The 18661-nt window shown below is 33.8% G+C and overlaps 1 protein-coding gene across 8 annotated transcripts in view; it reads left to right on the top strand.

Moving 5' to 3' along the window:
* SEC14L1 (SEC14 like lipid binding 1) overlaps positions 1 to 18661 on the top strand; it is an 81883-nt gene that overhangs the window by 37943 nt on the left and 25279 nt on the right. For all 8 annotated transcript variants that reach the window (XR_008915859.1, XM_007482964.3, XM_016430748.2 and 5 more), the window contains exons 3-9: positions 5855 to 6004; positions 9562 to 9693; positions 10568 to 10696; positions 12415 to 12643; positions 14747 to 14856; positions 16236 to 16425; positions 17762 to 17850. Coding sequence is in view for 7 of the 8 variants with exons in the window: in XM_007482964.3 (XP_007483026.1) it covers positions 5855 to 6004; positions 9562 to 9693; positions 10568 to 10696; positions 12415 to 12643; positions 14747 to 14856; positions 16236 to 16425; positions 17762 to 17850 (1029 nt within the window). In the remaining variant the exon portion in view is untranslated. The remainder of the gene's footprint in view (positions 1 to 5854; positions 6005 to 9561; positions 9694 to 10567; positions 10697 to 12414; positions 12644 to 14746; positions 14857 to 16235; positions 16426 to 17761; positions 17851 to 18661) is intronic.

The raw sequence follows: 18661 nt of genomic DNA, 5'->3' as shown, positions 1-18661 counted from the left end.
GTTTGTATTCTCAGAGTTAACTTTCTTTGCTTATGTTTACTTTATATCCAGTTAGTTTCCAAATATTCTCTGTCTTACCTCCATAACCCTTTATCCCTTTTCTTCTCACTATACAAATGCTAAGAATCTAGTTTAGACCATTATTGCTTCCTTATTCATCTTACTCCTCATTTCTCCAATATATCTTTACCATAACTACTAAAGTAATTTTCAAGAATTGATTCTTTTTTTAATATCAGTTTTCTCTCATTATCCTCTTCTCTCTCCCTGCCCCTAACCCTTGGAACATATTGGACACTCAATCCTCAATCTTTTATTAGGTCCATGAAACAAAGGATAATAGGTAAGTAAAACTGACTGATTTCCTTGTGGTACCAAGTGATACCTTGATACACAAGCACTTTAAGTCACAAGCAATTTGAGATATGAGTAATCCCGATTGATTGGGATTTTTTTGCTTTAAGTCAAGAGTGGATATTTGAATCACAAACTTCTGCCTGTGGGAGAAGCCCAAGTTCATTCATTCAGCACAAGTGAGATGAAGGAAATGTTGAGGATTTGACACACGAGCAAATTTAGGTATGAGCATGGCCATGGAATGAATTAAACTCATGTGTCAAGACACCACTATATAGTCACAAGTACAGACCTTACCTTTTTTGCCTTGATCAAAAACCTTCAATGACTTCCTATTGCTTTTAGGCTCAAATGCAAATTCCCCTAGATTGGCATTTTAGATCTTCCAAACTCTAGCTTCTGTGAACTTTTCTGATCTCATTACTTAGTATTCCCCATTTTGCACTCTGCATTTTAGCTAAACTAGATTAATCCAACCTGGCCATTCTTTCTCACATGTTTGAATCTTTGCACACTTTTACTTTTTCATCCCCTTTAGAAAGCTTGTCTTCCTTTATGGTTCAGTCCAGATTCTCCTCTTGAAGTTAGTCAATAAACATTTATTAAAGGCCTACTGTAATTAAATGCCAAGAATTGTGCTAAATGTTGGAAATGTGTAATGAGAGAGACAACAAGCAAACAAATATGTACTTATCTGGAAGTCATTAATAGGAAGTCATTAAAAGAGGGAAGGCTCTAGAATTAAGAATGATTGGTAAAGACTTCCTATAGAAGATGAGATTTTATTTGGGACTTAAAGGTACCCAATGAAGCTAGTAGTTGGAGATGAGAGGAGAGCATTCCAGACTTGGGGGACTACCAGAGAAAATGCCTGGAGTCAAGAGAAGTCTCCTTTGAATTTTCCAGTTATTGGTGCTGTTTCCTATCTCAAATTATCATGTACTTATCTGAGTATATGCTATCTCTGCAGTAGAATTTAAGTTCCTCAAGGGCAAGGATTCTTTCACTTTTGTCTTTATGTTCCCAGCAACTTGTATACACAATGCCTTATCATTATTAAGTTTTTTTTTATGAATTTTTGTTTGCATTTGATTGAATTCTGGTCATTTACCTGGAATTCCCTATATCACCCCAAATATCCATCTTCTCTAAATTTCAACTTAATGTGACAGGTATCTATGATTTCATATGATCTTTTTCATTTCATAGGATGATAGATTTAGAACTAGAAGGGATTTCCAGGTTCCTTTGTTTTCTAAATGAGAAAACTGAGACTCATAATTTGTCACACAGGTGGATTTGAAACCAACTCCTCAAACTCTAAATCTTTCTACTCTACCACATTTTCAAAATTAATAATATTCTAGCCCAGTGATGACAAACCTTTTAGAGACAGTGCCGGGCCCTGCCTTCACCCCACCCCCCAGACTGAGTTCCGTACTGCTCCCTACCACCACCACCAAGTGTCAGGTGAGCCCTACCCCTCCCACTTTACCCCACACAGGGGAGGGAGAAAGCGCTCCCATTGGGCTGCTGGACAGAGGGGTGGGTAAAGTGAGGAATGTCCTCACTGAGTGAGGGGGAGGGGAGTGGCCCAAGCACTCTGCTCCCCTCCAGCTCTGCTGCCTGTGGACTGCCTACCTTACCCTCTGTGAACTTCCATTGGGCTGCTGGGCAGAGGGGCAGGGGATGTGAAAAAAATGTCCTTGGGCATGGTGGAGACTGGAAGGGGAACAGATCCACCTGAGTCCCTCTGCCTTTGTAGTAACAAACTGGGTGGGGAGAGGGGGCAGCTGCATGTAATCTTTGGCACCCGTACCATAGGTTTGTCATCACTGTTCTAGTCTCTGAGAAAACTTATCTTCTGTTGTCTTGAACTGTTTACATCTTTTATTCATATGTAGATTTCAAAAAATGTTTTGTCTTCCCAAGTAGACTATAAGCTCTTTAATAATATCCTATACTACATTGTATTCTCTTCTTCCAATTCCTCTCTAGCCCTCAGCAGTGTACTTGTCACCCCATATTTTTTGGTTTGATAACACCATTAAACAAGATTGTTATATTACAATAGAAATAGACTAGACTGAAAATAATCTTAGTTCAGTGTTGAACATTACTCATTTTATTTTAAAATTGCCATTTAGAGTATACATAGCTATTTACAAGCATTAGGAACTCACTTATATTAAGGTTTAGGGCAGTGTTGTTCTTCACTGCTATCTTTTAGCAACTGACTGATAATCTGATCAGTAAAGAACTGAATGTATTTAGTTGCCTAATTTTGGATGTGAGCACATTCAGTTCCATTTTAAACTATGTTCCTTTAAGTGGTGCAACTTCTAATAAGATCTGCCTAGCTGAATGAAGCATTATAAACCATTAAATTTCAAGCTTGACAGCTTCAGTAAAATATAGTTTTCTTCACAGCAAAGAATTAGCTTTCAATATGTCAGAATTACATATACTTCAAAGTCTGGTTAAAAATCATTATCAAGGTCCCAAATGACAGGCTAAAAAAACTCCATCTCTTTTGAAAGAAGAGTGGGAGTAGATCTGTAGGTGGAAATTCATATAATTACCTACATAATGATCTAAAACAGTGAGTTTACTTTTAGCAGCAAATCTTAATAGTTATAATACTCAAAAGTTTTAGTTTTGCCCTTGAGACATCTGATATGTTAAATGAAATGAGAATAGAAATTAGAAGGAAAGATTACAACACATTTTCTAAAATTGATTTTATATCTAACAGTGATCTTATATAATGTATTATCTTATACTAGGTATACTTTAAGTTCTGGATGTGGAGATCTGGAGTGGGAGGTGAGGGAGACAGAGCTGGATAGGAATGACAGAACAAGTCTGGAATGGAGAGAATATAGGAGAGCAAGAGGAATGAGTCTAGGCAGAGTATTAACTAATTCACTGTCAGAGGCAGGTGATTTTAAATAGTTCGTTTTCATTTCTCAAACCCCAACTTCATTGTAGGTGTTATCTTGATATACCCTTCAAGGCTTCAGATAGTCTGCCTCATAGCAGAAAAAAAGCAAAACTCAGGAAGTCTGGGAACCAGGTCACGTGGCAGTAAATATGAGGTGCTGTTGTCTGCTCTATGGGAAAATTCTTCTTTTTAAAAATGATTTCCTATTAATGTCTTCCATTTTTTTTTTTGCATCAGAGTTATCACCAGTGTCCCTTCCTACTCCTTCCCAGATTCATCTCCTGTAACAATGAATATTTTTTAAAGACCAAATTTAAAAAGGAGGAAAAAAAATTGCAACTGAGCAATACATTGAAGAATTCTAAAAACATAAACACGTTCAATATGTAACACCTCTGTACTTCCCACCTCTGTAAAAGAGATGAGTTTTGGTTGTCTTCTCATTTCTTCTCATTTCTATGTAAAAAAATAATTTTGTTACATTCACTTTTGATTTTTTTTGTGTGAGGTTCTTTCCAATTACAGTGTTGTAGTCATCATGTATATCATTTTCTTGTCTCTGCTTGCTTACTTCATTCAGCATCAGTTCATGTGGATCTTTCTGGGGTATATTCATTACATACATAATTTTTACAGTAATATTCCTTTATATTCATGTACTATAGTTTGTTCAACCATGCCTGTCATTAGAGAATTCATAACTAAGGGATAGAGGTGATATTAAAAGATAATTGATAATTTTGATTGTATAAAATTACATGCTTTTGCATAACTGAAATAAATATAAACAATTTAGAAGAGAAACTATGGAGTGTGGAATAATATACCAACTATCTGTTATAAAATTGAGGTCTGGTGGGGTAATGAAATAGCATACTGGACAAAGTGTTGGGCTTGGAGTCAGGAAGATCTGAGTTCAGATATGGCCTCAGATATTTATCTAGGTTTGTGATTGTGGCAAGATATTTTACCCTGCTTGCCTCTTTAAAAAAATAATAATAATTAAAGTCTAATCTGAATTAGTCAGGGCAGTGAACATGTGTCATCAAGAGCCATTTCCCAAAAATTTGCAAACTATTAAATTATTACATAAAAACGTATTCCAAATAACTAATAGTAAGAGAAAGGTAAAAGAAAAGAATTCAGCGATTTCACCTCATTCCAATGAAAGCTAACAAAGGTGAAAAAAGAGGGAATAGTTAGAGCAAGAGGAGCGATGGAAAGATGGACACACTGATGCCTTGAGGGTGGAATTATGAAATGGTTCAACCATTCTGAATTTGACTATGCAGCTAGGTAGCTCACTGGATAGAGCACTAAGCCTAGTGCTTAAATCCAACCTCAGACCCTAGCTGTGTGACCCTGATAAATCACTTTTTTGCCTTAAGCCAACAGTTGTGTGATCTGGTTCATGGAGTTTAAAAAAATCAGACATAACTGAACACCAATAATAATGCAAGAAAAGTGATTAAACTTTGTACTCTTTGACTCAGTGGCCTCCTGACTACTGGGATTATATCCTTAAGGAAGCTGAAGTCAGAAACAAAGATAAAATACACACCAAAATATTCATAGCCACTCTGTGGTAGCAAACAAAGTAGGTGCACATTGATTGGAGAATGGCTTTTTAAAAAAACCCACTGCACACTATGAATAATACAATAATAAATGATGAATAAGCAGAATTAAAAGAAACATTAAGATTTATATAAACTGATACATAATGAAGCAACAGATAAAAAAATGCACAATGATTCCAACAATGTAAATGAGTAGAACTATAAAAAGAAGTTTTAAAAAGCAGTGAAATTCCTGGAGAAGGGGTAATGAAACCTGTCCTCCTTCATAGCAGAAAGGTATCAAACACTCTGACTGTACCTGATATGGCTGCTTACGTGTTTTCTTTTTTCAGAAGATCTATGCATTCCATGAGGCGAGTATTTATAAGGACAAAATGTATCCATAAAACTTAGTTTTTTTAATTAAAAGATACTTCATTTTCCCAGTTACATGTAATAACAATTTTCAATATATATTTCTGAAATTATAAGATCCAAATTGTCTCTCTGTCTTCCCTCCCCCCTCTCAGAGATGGTAAGCAATTTGATCTGGATTATATATGCATTTTCATGCAAAAGCATACTTCCATATTGGTCATTTTTGTAAGAGAATACTCGTATAAAATAAAAACCTTGTGGAAGGGGTTTAATAGTGAAGAATGTTCCAGAATAGAAATTCTTAACTTGTGCTCCATGAATTTGTTTTTAGAACTCTTTCAATAACTATTTCAATATAATTTGTTTCCTTTATAATCCTTTTAATTTTATTTTATGCATTCAAAAACATTATTTTTGGCTTCACCAGACTGCCAAATGAATCCATAAATAATTAGGTTTTTTCTTTATTGAAAATTTTGATTTTAAAGGCTGAAATGAATATATATGTATGATGCAATTGACAGATTTCCAGAGTTAAATTTGACGTTGATTGAGTTTCTGTTTTATCTACCAAACTGCATTTTTTATTAGTTCCTTTTATCTTTTCTCTTTGTAGGCCTATGAAAGGAGATTTCCTACATGTCCTCTGATTCCAATGTTTGTACACAGTGACACTGTGAATGAATTTAAGAGTGATGATGGGGCTATTCATGTTATTGAACGACGCTGTAAACTGGATATAGATGCACCCAGACTATTGAAAAAGGTAGCTTCTAAAGAAGATACATATTTATCAGCACCATATAGCACTTTTACAAAAACTGACCATGTATTCAGCCTCTGAGAAATTAGAAATAAATGTAAAAAAGCAGAAATACATTTTCTTTACAGATCAAAACACAGTAAAATAGTAATCAATTTAGGGACCAGAGGCAAAAGGCATGACCTAAGCTGAAACTTAATCAAATACCCCCTAAATGGAGCAGATTAAAAAATAAATAAATAATACTTATGTGAAAGACAATGATAATAATGAGACAGCTTATGCCAAATGAGACTGTTTCTGAGATTTCTGAGCTGAAATAATCTTACGGGGGAAAAAACACCTCTAAAAGCATGCTTTGAAAAAGAGAAGATAAAGTAACTAAATATGTATTTTTTAAAGTAATGGAATCTTAGCAAATAAACTTAGAATAAGCCCAGAAGAAGAGCTCTCGAATCTAGAAGAGACATAAATTGGAAACCACAAAGACTATATAACTGAGGAGCAAAACTAAAAGCCAATCTTTTCAGAAAACTAACAAAGTTGATAAATGCTTAACCAATCTGATTAAAAGGAGTGTAGAAAATCATATCAACAACATGAAAAATAAGACAAAATCACAACAGAACCAGAAAAAATAATTTCCAAACCTATTATGAAAAAACTGAGAATACAAAAATTTGAGGATGACATACATAAACTCATAGAAGGCCAAAAAGGAGTCCTAAATAATCCTATCTCCAAAAAAGGAAATAGAACTACCAAGTAGGGGAGCAGAGGAAATCTCTAGTTCCTGATAGATTTGTAGGAGAGTTATATCATACTTTTAAAGGAAAATTACTATCTGTACTGCCAAATCATTCTCAAAATCTAAATAAGAAAATACCCTACCAAATCCATTGAATAACATAAATATAGTCATAATACCTAAAGCAGGGAAAGATAAAGCAAAAAAGGAGCAGGACAGATTAATTTCATTAATGAATATTGATTTAAAGCCTGAAATGAAATCCTATAAAATAGACTATAATAATTTATCCAAGAAATCATTCATTATAATCTAAGTTGAATTTATACATTATGACCAAGTTGAATTATGTCAACAAAGATGTTGACATAATCATATTAAATACAAACATCTAACACCATAATTATGAGAATTCAGATGCAGAAAAAGTCTGACAAAGTACAACACTGATTTATGCTAAAAACTCTCCAAAGTATAGGCATAGAGGGCTCTAAAAAAAAAAAAGTCAAATAGTATCTACCAGAAAGCAAAGATTAAATGCAATGGGGATACACCAGAAACCTGCCCTTATTGAGAGTAAAAACAGATACATTCTCTGTCTGCTGCTAATTTTTATAGTTCTAAAGATGCTAGCTGTAGCAATAAGATAAAAAAAATTCAGATTTAAATAAGCAAAGAGGTGATGTTTAAAACTATATTTGTTAATAACGTGATTTATTTAGAAAATCCTGAGGAATCAGAAAATTAGCAAATTGAGATAATAAGCTTCAGCACAATTATAGTCTATAAAATAAACCCACACAAATCAACAGCATTTTTTATAATGACAGATCAAAGAGATAAAGTAATTTTAAATTCCATAAAATATTTGGGAATCCTTCTACTAAAAGGCGTGTAATAAATGAATTGTTTCAGTTACAAAATGCTTCTTAAAGAAATAACAATTTAAATAGCTAAATGAATATTCAGTGCTCATGGCTAAGTTGTTTATATATAGTAAAAACTATAATACTGCTAAAATTAACATATTTTTAATGCTATATCAAACTACCAAAGGGATACTTTGCCTGGTTGTAAAATAGTAATGGAATTTATTTGGAAGAACAAAAGTTCTAGAATATCAAAAGGAAATAATGAAAAAAATAGAAATGAAAGGGCAATGGTACTTCCAGAACGCAAATTATATTATAAAGCAACAATCATTAAAAACATTTAGAACTAGTTAGAAAACTAGAAAAGTCCATGGAACAAACTAGGCAAGGGAGAATCAGAAATAATTGAACTAGATCTCCTAGTGTTTTGTAAACCTGAAAATATATTCCCTAGGGAAAGAAAATCCAATTTAGTAAGAAATGCTTAGAAACCTATATGGCAGCCTGGTAGAAATTAGGGTTGGGTCAGTATTTTCATTTTATGATGTGATCCAAAATAAATTAAAAATAGACATATGATCTGAAAACTGAGTATACCATTAAAAAATTCGTAGAAAGGTAGATTATAAACCTTTCAGAGCTATGGGTAGAGTATGTATTCTTAACCAAACAATGGATAGAGGCAGTTATCACAAAATAAAATTGATAATCTTGATTACATGATATTGAAAACCTTCTGCACAAACATTACATCTAAAATCAGAGGGAAGAAAGTTGTTTAAGATCTTTGGATCAAGTCTCTGAAAAGGATTTGTTATCTAAGATACATAAGCAACTAACAGAAATATACTAAGACCAAAAACCATTCTTCATAGAGAAGTGGTCATAGGATGTGAACAATCCCAAATGAAGAGTTGTAAACAATTAACAATCCTATGAAAAATGCTCTAGATTACCAATAATAAATGAAATGCACATCAAAACAATCCCTAGATTTCTTTCATATCCAGCAAATTGGCAGATTTCATAAAAGTTGGGAATAGTCAATATTGGGTTGTAGAAAGATAGGCCTACTTCTTAATTGTAAGTAGAGTTGTGAATAAAAAATCATTGACAAAATGGAAGGTTCTGTATACACTAAAATATTTATAGAAGCACTTTTTTAAAAATTTAAGAACAAAATAGCTGCCAATTGGGGAATGGTTAAAACAAATTGTGAGGGGGCAGCTGGGTGGTGACAGCCAGGCCCAGAGATGGGAGATCTAGGTTCAAATCTGGCCTCAGGCACTTCTAGCTGTGTGATCCTTCCTGGGCAATTCACTTGACCTCTGTTGCCTAGCCCTTTACCACTCTTCTGCCTTGGAACCAATACCTAGTATTAATTCTAAGACAGAAGGTAAGGTTTAAAAAAAACACACACACAAGCAAATTGTGATACATGAATGTAATGTAATATTAATATGCTATAAAGAATAATAACCATAGAGAAGCATGATGGAAAGACTTACATGAATTGATGCAAAGTGAAATAGAGTCAGGAAGATATACACAGTGATTGCAGTAATGTAAAATGAAGCAACTAATGATAAAAGAATAAAAAAATGAACTTTATAAAACTATGAAGTTTGCTATCAAAGAAAAGATGAGGAGATAGTTGACCCTTCTCCTTTGTAAAGGGGTGACTTATGGGTGCTTTGCAGTAATGTCCATTTTGCAGGGGGTTATATGGGTAGGTTTTTCTAATTTTTAAAAAATCCTTTGTTATAATGTAAAATTTTCAGATGAGAAAGTGAGAGAAATATATAGAGTAAAATCTAGGTGATGTAAAAACAAATGCTATTAAAAATAATTAAAAAAAATAAGATATCCCACACTCTATCCATACACAGTTATAGCTACTACATTTTAACTACCACTAATACAAATCTTATTTCTTTTAGATTGCAGGAGTTGATTATGTTTACTTTGTTCAGAAAAATTCATTAAATTGCCGGGAACGGACCTTACACATAGAGGCTCATAATGAAACATTTTCCAACCGGGTCATCATTAATGAGTACTGCTGTTACACAGTGAGTAATCTGGAATGACAGAGAAGGATCCTGTTGGGCATTTGTTATTCTGTGACCCCAGTAACAACTGTGTTGACAAATTGGCTGCTCCCAGTATGTTTTGTTTATCACCAGAATTAAATGAGAATATTTCACTAAATTTCTATTTAAGGATGTTGTAGCACATCTTTGTTTTTTAAATAGCCCTAGTATTCTCTTGAGCAATTCACCTATCAAAAACTTAATTGCTGTCATTGTTGAGTTCCATTTATTGTAGGGAATTGAGCCTAGTGTGAAGACAGGTAGGTGGTGCAATGCATAGTGTCAGACCTGGAATCAGAAAGGCTCATCTTCATGAGTTCAAATCTGACCTCAGATGCCTATTAGCTATGTGACTCTGGGAAAGTCATTTAGTCCTATTTGTTTCAGTTTCTTTATCTGTAAAAATGGCAAACCACTCCAGTATCTTTCCCAAGAAAACACCAAATGGGGTCACACACAGAGAGTTTGGACACGACTAAAACAATTTAACAAGTGAGCCCTAGTGTAGCAATAATAATGCAATTATTAATGGATGATTCTTGTGACAATTGTACTTTCCTAATAGTACACTCCTATAAAGTACCACTTTGATCCTCATTCCATTCTTGATCTCCAAGAATATCTGTAGGAGTGTTCTTGATAATTTGGATAATTTTGGATAATCTGGATAATTTGGATATTCTGGGCAGTATTTTTAAACATGTGAGTTTGAACCATGAGAGATAATATCAAGAACTTTACACATAGCATTCCCTTAATATGTTTTGTTTAATTGAATGGAATTTGTATTTATAGACTATATTATATCATTTGCCAAAATAGGTTATTTGAATGTTTTTTCCCTTGCTTGCAGGTTCACCCTGACAATGAAGACTGGACCTGTTTTGAACAGTCTGCAAGTCTGGATATTAAATCTTTCTTTGGTTTTGAAAGCACTGTGGAAAAGATTGCAATGAAGCAATATACCAGCAACATTAAAAAAGTGAGTTTTGTCATGGCACTTTACAACAAAAAAAGGCCATCTCTTTGAGGTGGTCTCAGTTGGCATTCTCTCTTGAAGGTAGGGGAATAGTTAGATTAGGAACCTCAAAACTTCTAGGATCACAGATATAGAACTAGAAGGGACTTTAGAGGTCTTCTAACTCCTTTTTTTTAAAATTCATTTATTTATTTATTCATTCATTCATTCATTTATTTATCTGTTTATTTATCAATTTAATTATTTGTTTGTTTGTTTGTTTATTTAAAAAACCCTTACCTTCCCTACGCAGAAGAATGGTAAGGGCTAGGCAATGGGGGTCAAGTGACTTGCCCAGGGTCACACAGCTAGGAAGTGGCTGAGGCCAGATTTGAACCTAGGACCTCCCGTCTCTAGATCTGGTTCTCAATCCACTGAGCTACCCAGCTGCCCCCTAACTCCTTCTTTTTACAAATGAAGAAACTGAGGCTCAGAGAGGTTAAGTGACTTCTCCAATATTACACAGGTATTAAAGGAGCTGACCTGAGGATCTACCTAGGTACTTTGACTCTAAATTCAGTTGTTCTTTCCATTGTATTTGAATTATGCTTCTTAATGTTTATTAGCTGAAGAACCATGGACAAACTACTTAACCTTTTTGTGCCCCATTTTCCTAATGCATAAAATAAGGGTTTTGGACTTGATAATGTACAAGTTCCCTTCCACCTCTAAATATACGCTTCTTTGATCTTTTTACTATATCATACTATCTCTAGATACCATATCTAACATAAGTGGATAGCATTTTCCTGCCTAATAGCATACCTACCTCACAGGCCTTCCTAATCAAATGAAATAATAGTATATGTAAATGACATGATCAACTTAAAATGCTAATAATATAAATGTTATCATTGTTGCCTGTAATATATAACGCTTTTCCAGAAAATAAAGGAATAAAAAATAAAGAGAAATAGATGGTTTAAGATTCTCTTCCTCCATTTTGATTTGTGGCATTCATTTGTTATTTTTTTAATTTAAGTATCTTTCCATGGTTACATGATTCATGTTCTTTCCCTCCCCTTTTTCCTCTCCCCTCTCAGATCCAACAAGCAATTCCACTGGGTTACACATGTATTATCACTCAATACCTATTTCCATATTATTCATTTTTGTGATAGAGTAATCTTTTAAAAACCCAAACCTTACATGCTATACCCATATAAACAAGTGATAAATCAAATGTTTTCCTTCTGTATTTCTACTCCCACAGTTCTTTCTATCAATGTGGATAGCATTCTTTCTCATAAGCCCCTCTGAACTGTCCTGGATCATTGTATTGCTTTTAGTAGCAAAGTTGATTACATATGATCATCTCATAGTGTTTCAGTTTCTGTGTACAATGTTCTCCTCATTCTGCTCATTTCACTCCGCATCAGTTCATGGAGGTCTTTCCAGCTCATATGGAAATCAAGCAGTTTCACAATTTGTTCAGTCATTCCCCAATTGAGGAACACCCCCTCATTTTCCAATTTTTTGCTACCACAAAGAGCATGGCTATGAATATTTTTGAATATACATTTTTCATTTTTATCTCTTTAGGGTACAAACCTACTAGAGGTATTGCTGGATCAAAGGGTGGCATTCCTTTTTTATAAAATGTTTTTTAAAAATCTTTGAGAAATGGATAATTTAATACATTATATGTTACCTAATCATAAAATGAGACTTTGTTTTTAAAGGGAAAAGAAATCATTGAATATTATCTACATCAGTTAGCAGAAGAGGGTATCACATTTGTGCCCCGCTGGACTCCTCCAGTCTCATGCTCCTTAAAGAAAGCTTCATCTTCCAGTAAACATCCAGTGTCAGCTGCTCTTAGTATACCAGATTCACCACCAAAGGAAGGATTGAATAACGAAATTCTTACTTCTAACAGTTCCTCGGAGCTTGTGGTTGGGACACCTGACGGTAAGATGTTTTATTCCCTAATATGGTTCCTTTTTTATTCTAAGAGTTGAAGAATTTGAATTTACTTAGAGGGCAATGGAGAGAGGGGTATTATGAGAGTGAGAAGGAGTGCAACTCATTACTAAACAATAATTATAAAGGAACATCATTGTAAAGAATGCCACATTAGTGATATATGACCTGAAAAGGAGGCAGAGTAGTCATTTATGAGTGAGGGCAGCTAACCAATGTATAGATGCTATGCTCCCATTGGTATTTATACATTATCAAGAGGAAAGCCACCCTCTATGGAGGACTTAAGAGAGGTTGTGAATAATTGTTACAGACAGTGAGGTTTTTACAATTAGAAGGAATATCTACATCAAAGTGTAGTTCTATGGTATACATTTGTTAAAAGGAAAAAAACCTAGTATAAAACCAGGAATTTTAGGATTATCCCATTAAAAGTGATAAAGGGCCTAATTGCTTTTATCTATTGCAGTTTCTGTGGGAAATTTAACTGTTATTTAATTACTGACTGATTTTGGAATAGTCCATATTTACTCTAATCCTAAATGATTTTTTTTTTCTCCTAGGACAGATAGTATGTAGTAATGGGGAAAAGGCTTGATTTAAAATCATAGAACCTGAGTTCAAATCCTGATTCAGTCTCTTACTATCTGTGTGATCTTGGAAAGTCCCTTATCCTCTCAGTTTCCTCATCTCTAAAACAAAGGGATGGGATTAGATGGCCTCCAACATCCCTTTTCGGTCATATGTTCCTGTATCACTTCCATAGCCCAATATGTCCTTCTATACAATGACCTATCGCTTTTCACAAATATTATCAAAGAGAGGGAAAAACTGTTGAACAATATTAGCCACAATATCAGCTGACACTGTGCAGTCCTTCATACACACATTCTTTTCCCCTCATTCCTATAAAAAAGGGGGATCTAGTCTTATGATTCTTCTTTAAGGCCAAGGTTAGTCTTTAAGATTACAGTGTATTTATAGACTTAGTGTTTTTATTGTTGTTGTTCTTTGTATTTACTTGTTGTAGCCATTATGGATGCTCTTGTGACTATTTATTTCATGTTACATTAATTTGTGTGTGTTCCACGTTTCTCTGCATTCCTGTTCAGTGTTTCTAATAGCATAATAATATTGTATAACATTCATAGATATTTTATCTACAGTTTTTTAAGGCTATAAATATTGTGGTATAGATAGGACCTTTCTTCTATGACCTCCTTGTGGCATATGCTTCATAGTGGGTACTTTGAGGTCAAAGAATATTAACACCTAGACCCTTAGCACAATATTAGTTTATTTTATAGAGTAATTTTTACCATTTCACAGTTCCACCAATGGTGTTTTCCTTTCACAACACTTCTATCTTTGACTTTTCTATGTTTTGTTAGGTAAGACAATACTAGAGCTCTTCAAGATTGGAAAGTGCTTTACTTATATTATCTTATTTGAGCCTTAAAACAGCCCTGTGAAGCACTTACTATAAGTGTTACTACATTTTAATAAATAAGAATTATGGGATTTAGAAGAGATTAAGTGACTTGCCCATGATATCACAGCTAGAGCACACATCAGTGATAGAATTTTGATACTAGGTCTTGTTGAATCCAAATGTGTCCCATGTGATTCTAACATGAATACCATCTGGCTAAAAATGCTCTTTCCCTCATTTTCTCTAGAATGTTGTATATTGCTTTTGTCTTCATCATACCCTTGTAGTATGTGTGTGTGTATATATATACATATACATACATATATATGTGCATACATATGCATGTGTGTGTGTGTGTGTGTATAAATCTTCTTCCCTTGTCCTTATTCCCCAAGTAGAATATAAGTTCCAGGAGGGTAAAGACTGTCAGGTTTTTATCTTAGTATTCTCCAGGACCTGCTTCCTAATAGGTACTTAAATGTTTGTGGAATTGTATAAGCAGTATTGATTAGCAGAGGAGGTATGCAAGGAAAAGTTTTGAATCTACTACTCTGTAGAAAGACCAAAATTTAAACATTTCTTGTGCAAAACTACTTGAGATCTTTCACTTAAATTATACTCAAATATGAGTATTAAGTTATATGAATTATTTGTTTCAGACAAATTGGATGCTGACTACATCAAAAGGTATCTGGGTGATTTGACTCCACTACAAGAAAGCTGTCTTATCAGGCTTCGACAGTGGCTCCAAGAAACCCATAAGGGCAAAGTAAGTCTTGAGGAACAGAGTTGAATTCCCAGGGTCTTAACAAACATCAGAAGAAAAATATAACTTAATGCAAGGAACCAAAAATTAATCCTACTCTTAGCTTTTTATCCATAAAAGGAACACATTCCCAACTCTCACTTGGTGTTTTTCCTTTTAAATCTAAAAGTGATTAGATTAGTATATCAGATGTAGTGCTAAGATGCTTTAGGACAAAGCATGCTATGACGTTTTCCTTTATATAATTTACCATTACTCATATAAGACCTATTACAGAGCATTTCAGTAATATAAAAAGATACAGCCACTAAGTTACAATAATAGTCCTATTCAACAGTTCATAGCTTATTTAATAATGAATCATTTTTTAACCCTAACTTCGGTCTTTTTGAAAATTTTCATCAAAGGTCTTCTTTAGTATCAAAAAATAAAGCATCTTTAATGTTTTAGAATCATGCAGTTAAAATTGAGGAGTATCTTGGACTCTGCTACTTCTACTGCCACTCCTCCTCCTCCTACCACCACTAAATCATCTAAAATTAGCACTTGATGGAATTATTATGTGGTCAGTTTGAAATGGCTGTGAATTACCCTTCGGATTTTCTTCTGTTCCATTCCTCCTTTTATAAAGATAGAACTCTATAGCTATAAAGATTTAGAACTGCTCTATAGTGGTTCATATATTTGTGGAAAATGGGAGGAACTCAGATTTGTTTATATATTTATTTATATAAAAATAAAATAGATATTCCATGAAATTGACCTACTGTTCAAACATGTCATATGCCAGAGATCAAATTTGATAGGCCTAATGGATGTATTCTCTTATAAATTTGGCACTATCATTCAATCTATCATTGATATGTTGAATTTTTTTGGAGGATTTTAAGTAATATGGAATTAACATGTTCATCATATGAGCAGTGACATTCATTTCAATAAGATGATTCACTAGGAGTAAGTATAGTAAGGGGCCAAGAGAGCAGAGCAAACTAATTTATGTGAAAACTCAACCTACAGATTTCAATACATTTTCCAGCTGTAAAAACTAGCAGCAAGATATCTGTTACCAAGAAATACCAGTGAAGGTTTTATGGGATCAGTATCATTTATCTGGTCACAAAACACTTGGTATTTTAGAGGCTATTTATAGTTATGTCTTATCCTCTGCTGAAACTAAAATGAAGTAAAAAAAAGGAATCATTCATTGATAATAATTTGTATTTTCTTAATTTATATAAGGGAATTTAATTTTCTTAATGATAATTCTAAATTAATCTAGGTCAGGAAATTGGACGTAAGAGAGGGAGGAGTGGTTTTAAAATATGATTCCCTTTGTTTATATATTTTTAACATTCACTAGAATCTTTTTTTTCCTTCAGATCCCTAAAGATGAGCACATACTACGTTTCCTTCGTGCTCGTGACTTCAATATTGACAAAGCTAGAGAAATCATGTGTCAGTCATTAACCTGGCGAAAGCAGCACCAAGTGGACTACATTCTTGATACATGGAACCCTCCCCAAGTACTTCAAGATTACTATGCAGGAGGCTGGCATCACCATGATAAAGGTATAGGTTATGTGATATTCTTACTACAAAGTTTAAATTTGCCCATTGTTATATATCCCTTCATGAATTCAGTGAAGGACTGGCCGTCTGTAGAAGAAGTGACCTTTTGATATGTATGGAATAGTCAAGAATTTGATCTAGTTTGCAAAACATCTCTCCTGATTCCTCAAAACTTAGACATAGTAACCTATGTTACTCTCAACCATATAGTTTAAAGTAATGAAATTAATAGTTAGGCTATAAACCCATGTCCACACTGATCTAGTTCAATTGCTGATTTAGCTTGTTTTCAGTCAAATTGTTTTATTCCTACTATCAATTTCCTATCATATACAGCTTTCAACCCATCTATTAGCTTTTCAGCCTATCTAATTCTTGTTCAGTTCTTTACATAATTTTTCCTTAAAAAATCCTTAGAGTATCCTGGAGACCTTCAAATTCTAGTTCTTTAAGTATGTGTTTCTTTCTTTTTTTAACTCAATATCTCTGGTGAAATCAGTAGAACAGTAAAGGAAGCAGAAGACTCAGCTTCCCCCCGGCCCCCATACTTGGCTTTTCACCATTCTTGCTCATCCCCTATTCTAAAAGAAAAACTACAAAGCAAAGAGTTAATGCTTCAGTTTGGCATGTTATAACCTAATATCATAATCCTTTAAGACCTCACAGTCTTCAAGATAAATTCTCAAAAAGAAGTCACACGAAACTTAGCAGTATTGCCTCTTGAAGTTAGGACTTTGCCCTGGCACAAAAATTATAAAGCTGACTTTCATTAGAGATAGTTTAGTCTTTTTCTCATTTTTAACAGATTAGTAAATGTAAAAAGTAAAAAACTAGACTGAGTTCCAAGTAAGTCAGAACTAAAAGGCAATTCATTCCTAGTCTAAGGTTCTTGTCAATCATTCAAGTAGTACTAAAGTGCTTTGGGGAATGCACGCTATGATGATTTCCTGTATATAATTTGCCATTTTTCTCATGTGAAACATTGCAGAAAGTTTCCATAGCATAAAAAAGATCTAGCCTTTAAGTTACAATAATAGCCCTATTCAACAGTTCTTAGATTATTTATTACTTACTAGTTTTTAAACCCTAATTTAGTTCTCTGTGAGAATTTTCATTAATGGTCTTTTTTAGTGTTAAAAATAAAACATCTTTAATGTTTTAGAATTCATATTAAAATTTAGTAGTATCCAAATCCTCTAGTTAGTACTTCATAAAATTATTATGTGGCCAATTTGAAAATACCTTGTTACCACATGTACTCTTATAGATTATAATTGTGTTCTTAGTTTGTTAGGATGTGGAAGACAACTCATTTTCCAATCTTTTTTTTATTCAGATGGGCGTCCACTCTATGTGCTTAGGCTGGGACAGATGGATACCAAAGGTTTAGTTAGAGCACTAGGAGAAGAGGCTTTGCTGAGATATGTAAGTGTGGTTGTGGTTGTGTGTGAAGAAAAATTTTAATTTATTACCATGTTAATGTTAAGAATATCATGAATATTATCCTTTCACTAAAAGAGCCTATTTTCACAATTCAAATGTGCTTATGGACTGACCTTTTTAAAAAGCATTGGTAAATCAATCAACAAACACTTATTAAGTGTCTACTGTGTGCTAGTCACAGTGCTGGGTACTAAGGCAAAAGTAAAAGAATCCCTGCCTTCATAGAGCTGACATTCTGTCAGGGGTGACAATATACATATATAGGTAGATAAAATAGATATAAGGTAATATGGGGGAGGAGAAAAAGAGGACTAGCAGTTGGAAGAGCAAGAAAGACTTCAGAAAGTGGTGCTTGAGTACTTGGGTTCTAATAGATAGAAGTGAGGAGAAGGGAGTACATTCCTGGAATGGAAGTCAGCCAGTGCAAAAGTATAGAAATGGAAGCTGAAAAGCTATATATGAAAAATAGAAAGACTGCCAGTTTAAATGACAGGGAATATAAAGAGGAGTAATGTTTAAGAAGTATAGAAAGATAAGTTGAGGACCTAGGCTGTAAATGTCAAAGAGTATATATTTTATCCTAGAGGTAATAATGGAATGATAATGATCAGGCCCCATGATTTAGGAATATTACACTGGCAGCTATGTGGAAAAAAAAGATTGAAATGAGGGTAAGTTAGGATGTTAAGTAAATAGGGTTTTAAGTAAATAGGCTATTGCATTAATTCAGGGGACAGGTACTTAAAACTTGAGCCAAAGTGATGGCTGTATGGATAGAGAGAAGAGGACAGAT

This window comes from Monodelphis domestica, chromosome 2, assembly GCF_027887165.1.
Source record: "Monodelphis domestica isolate mMonDom1 chromosome 2, mMonDom1.pri, whole genome shotgun sequence".
Taxonomy (NCBI): domain Eukaryota; kingdom Metazoa; phylum Chordata; class Mammalia; order Didelphimorphia; family Didelphidae; genus Monodelphis; species Monodelphis domestica.
Note: the sequence above shows the minus strand (reverse complement) of the source record. Positions and strands in the feature narration are given on the sequence as shown.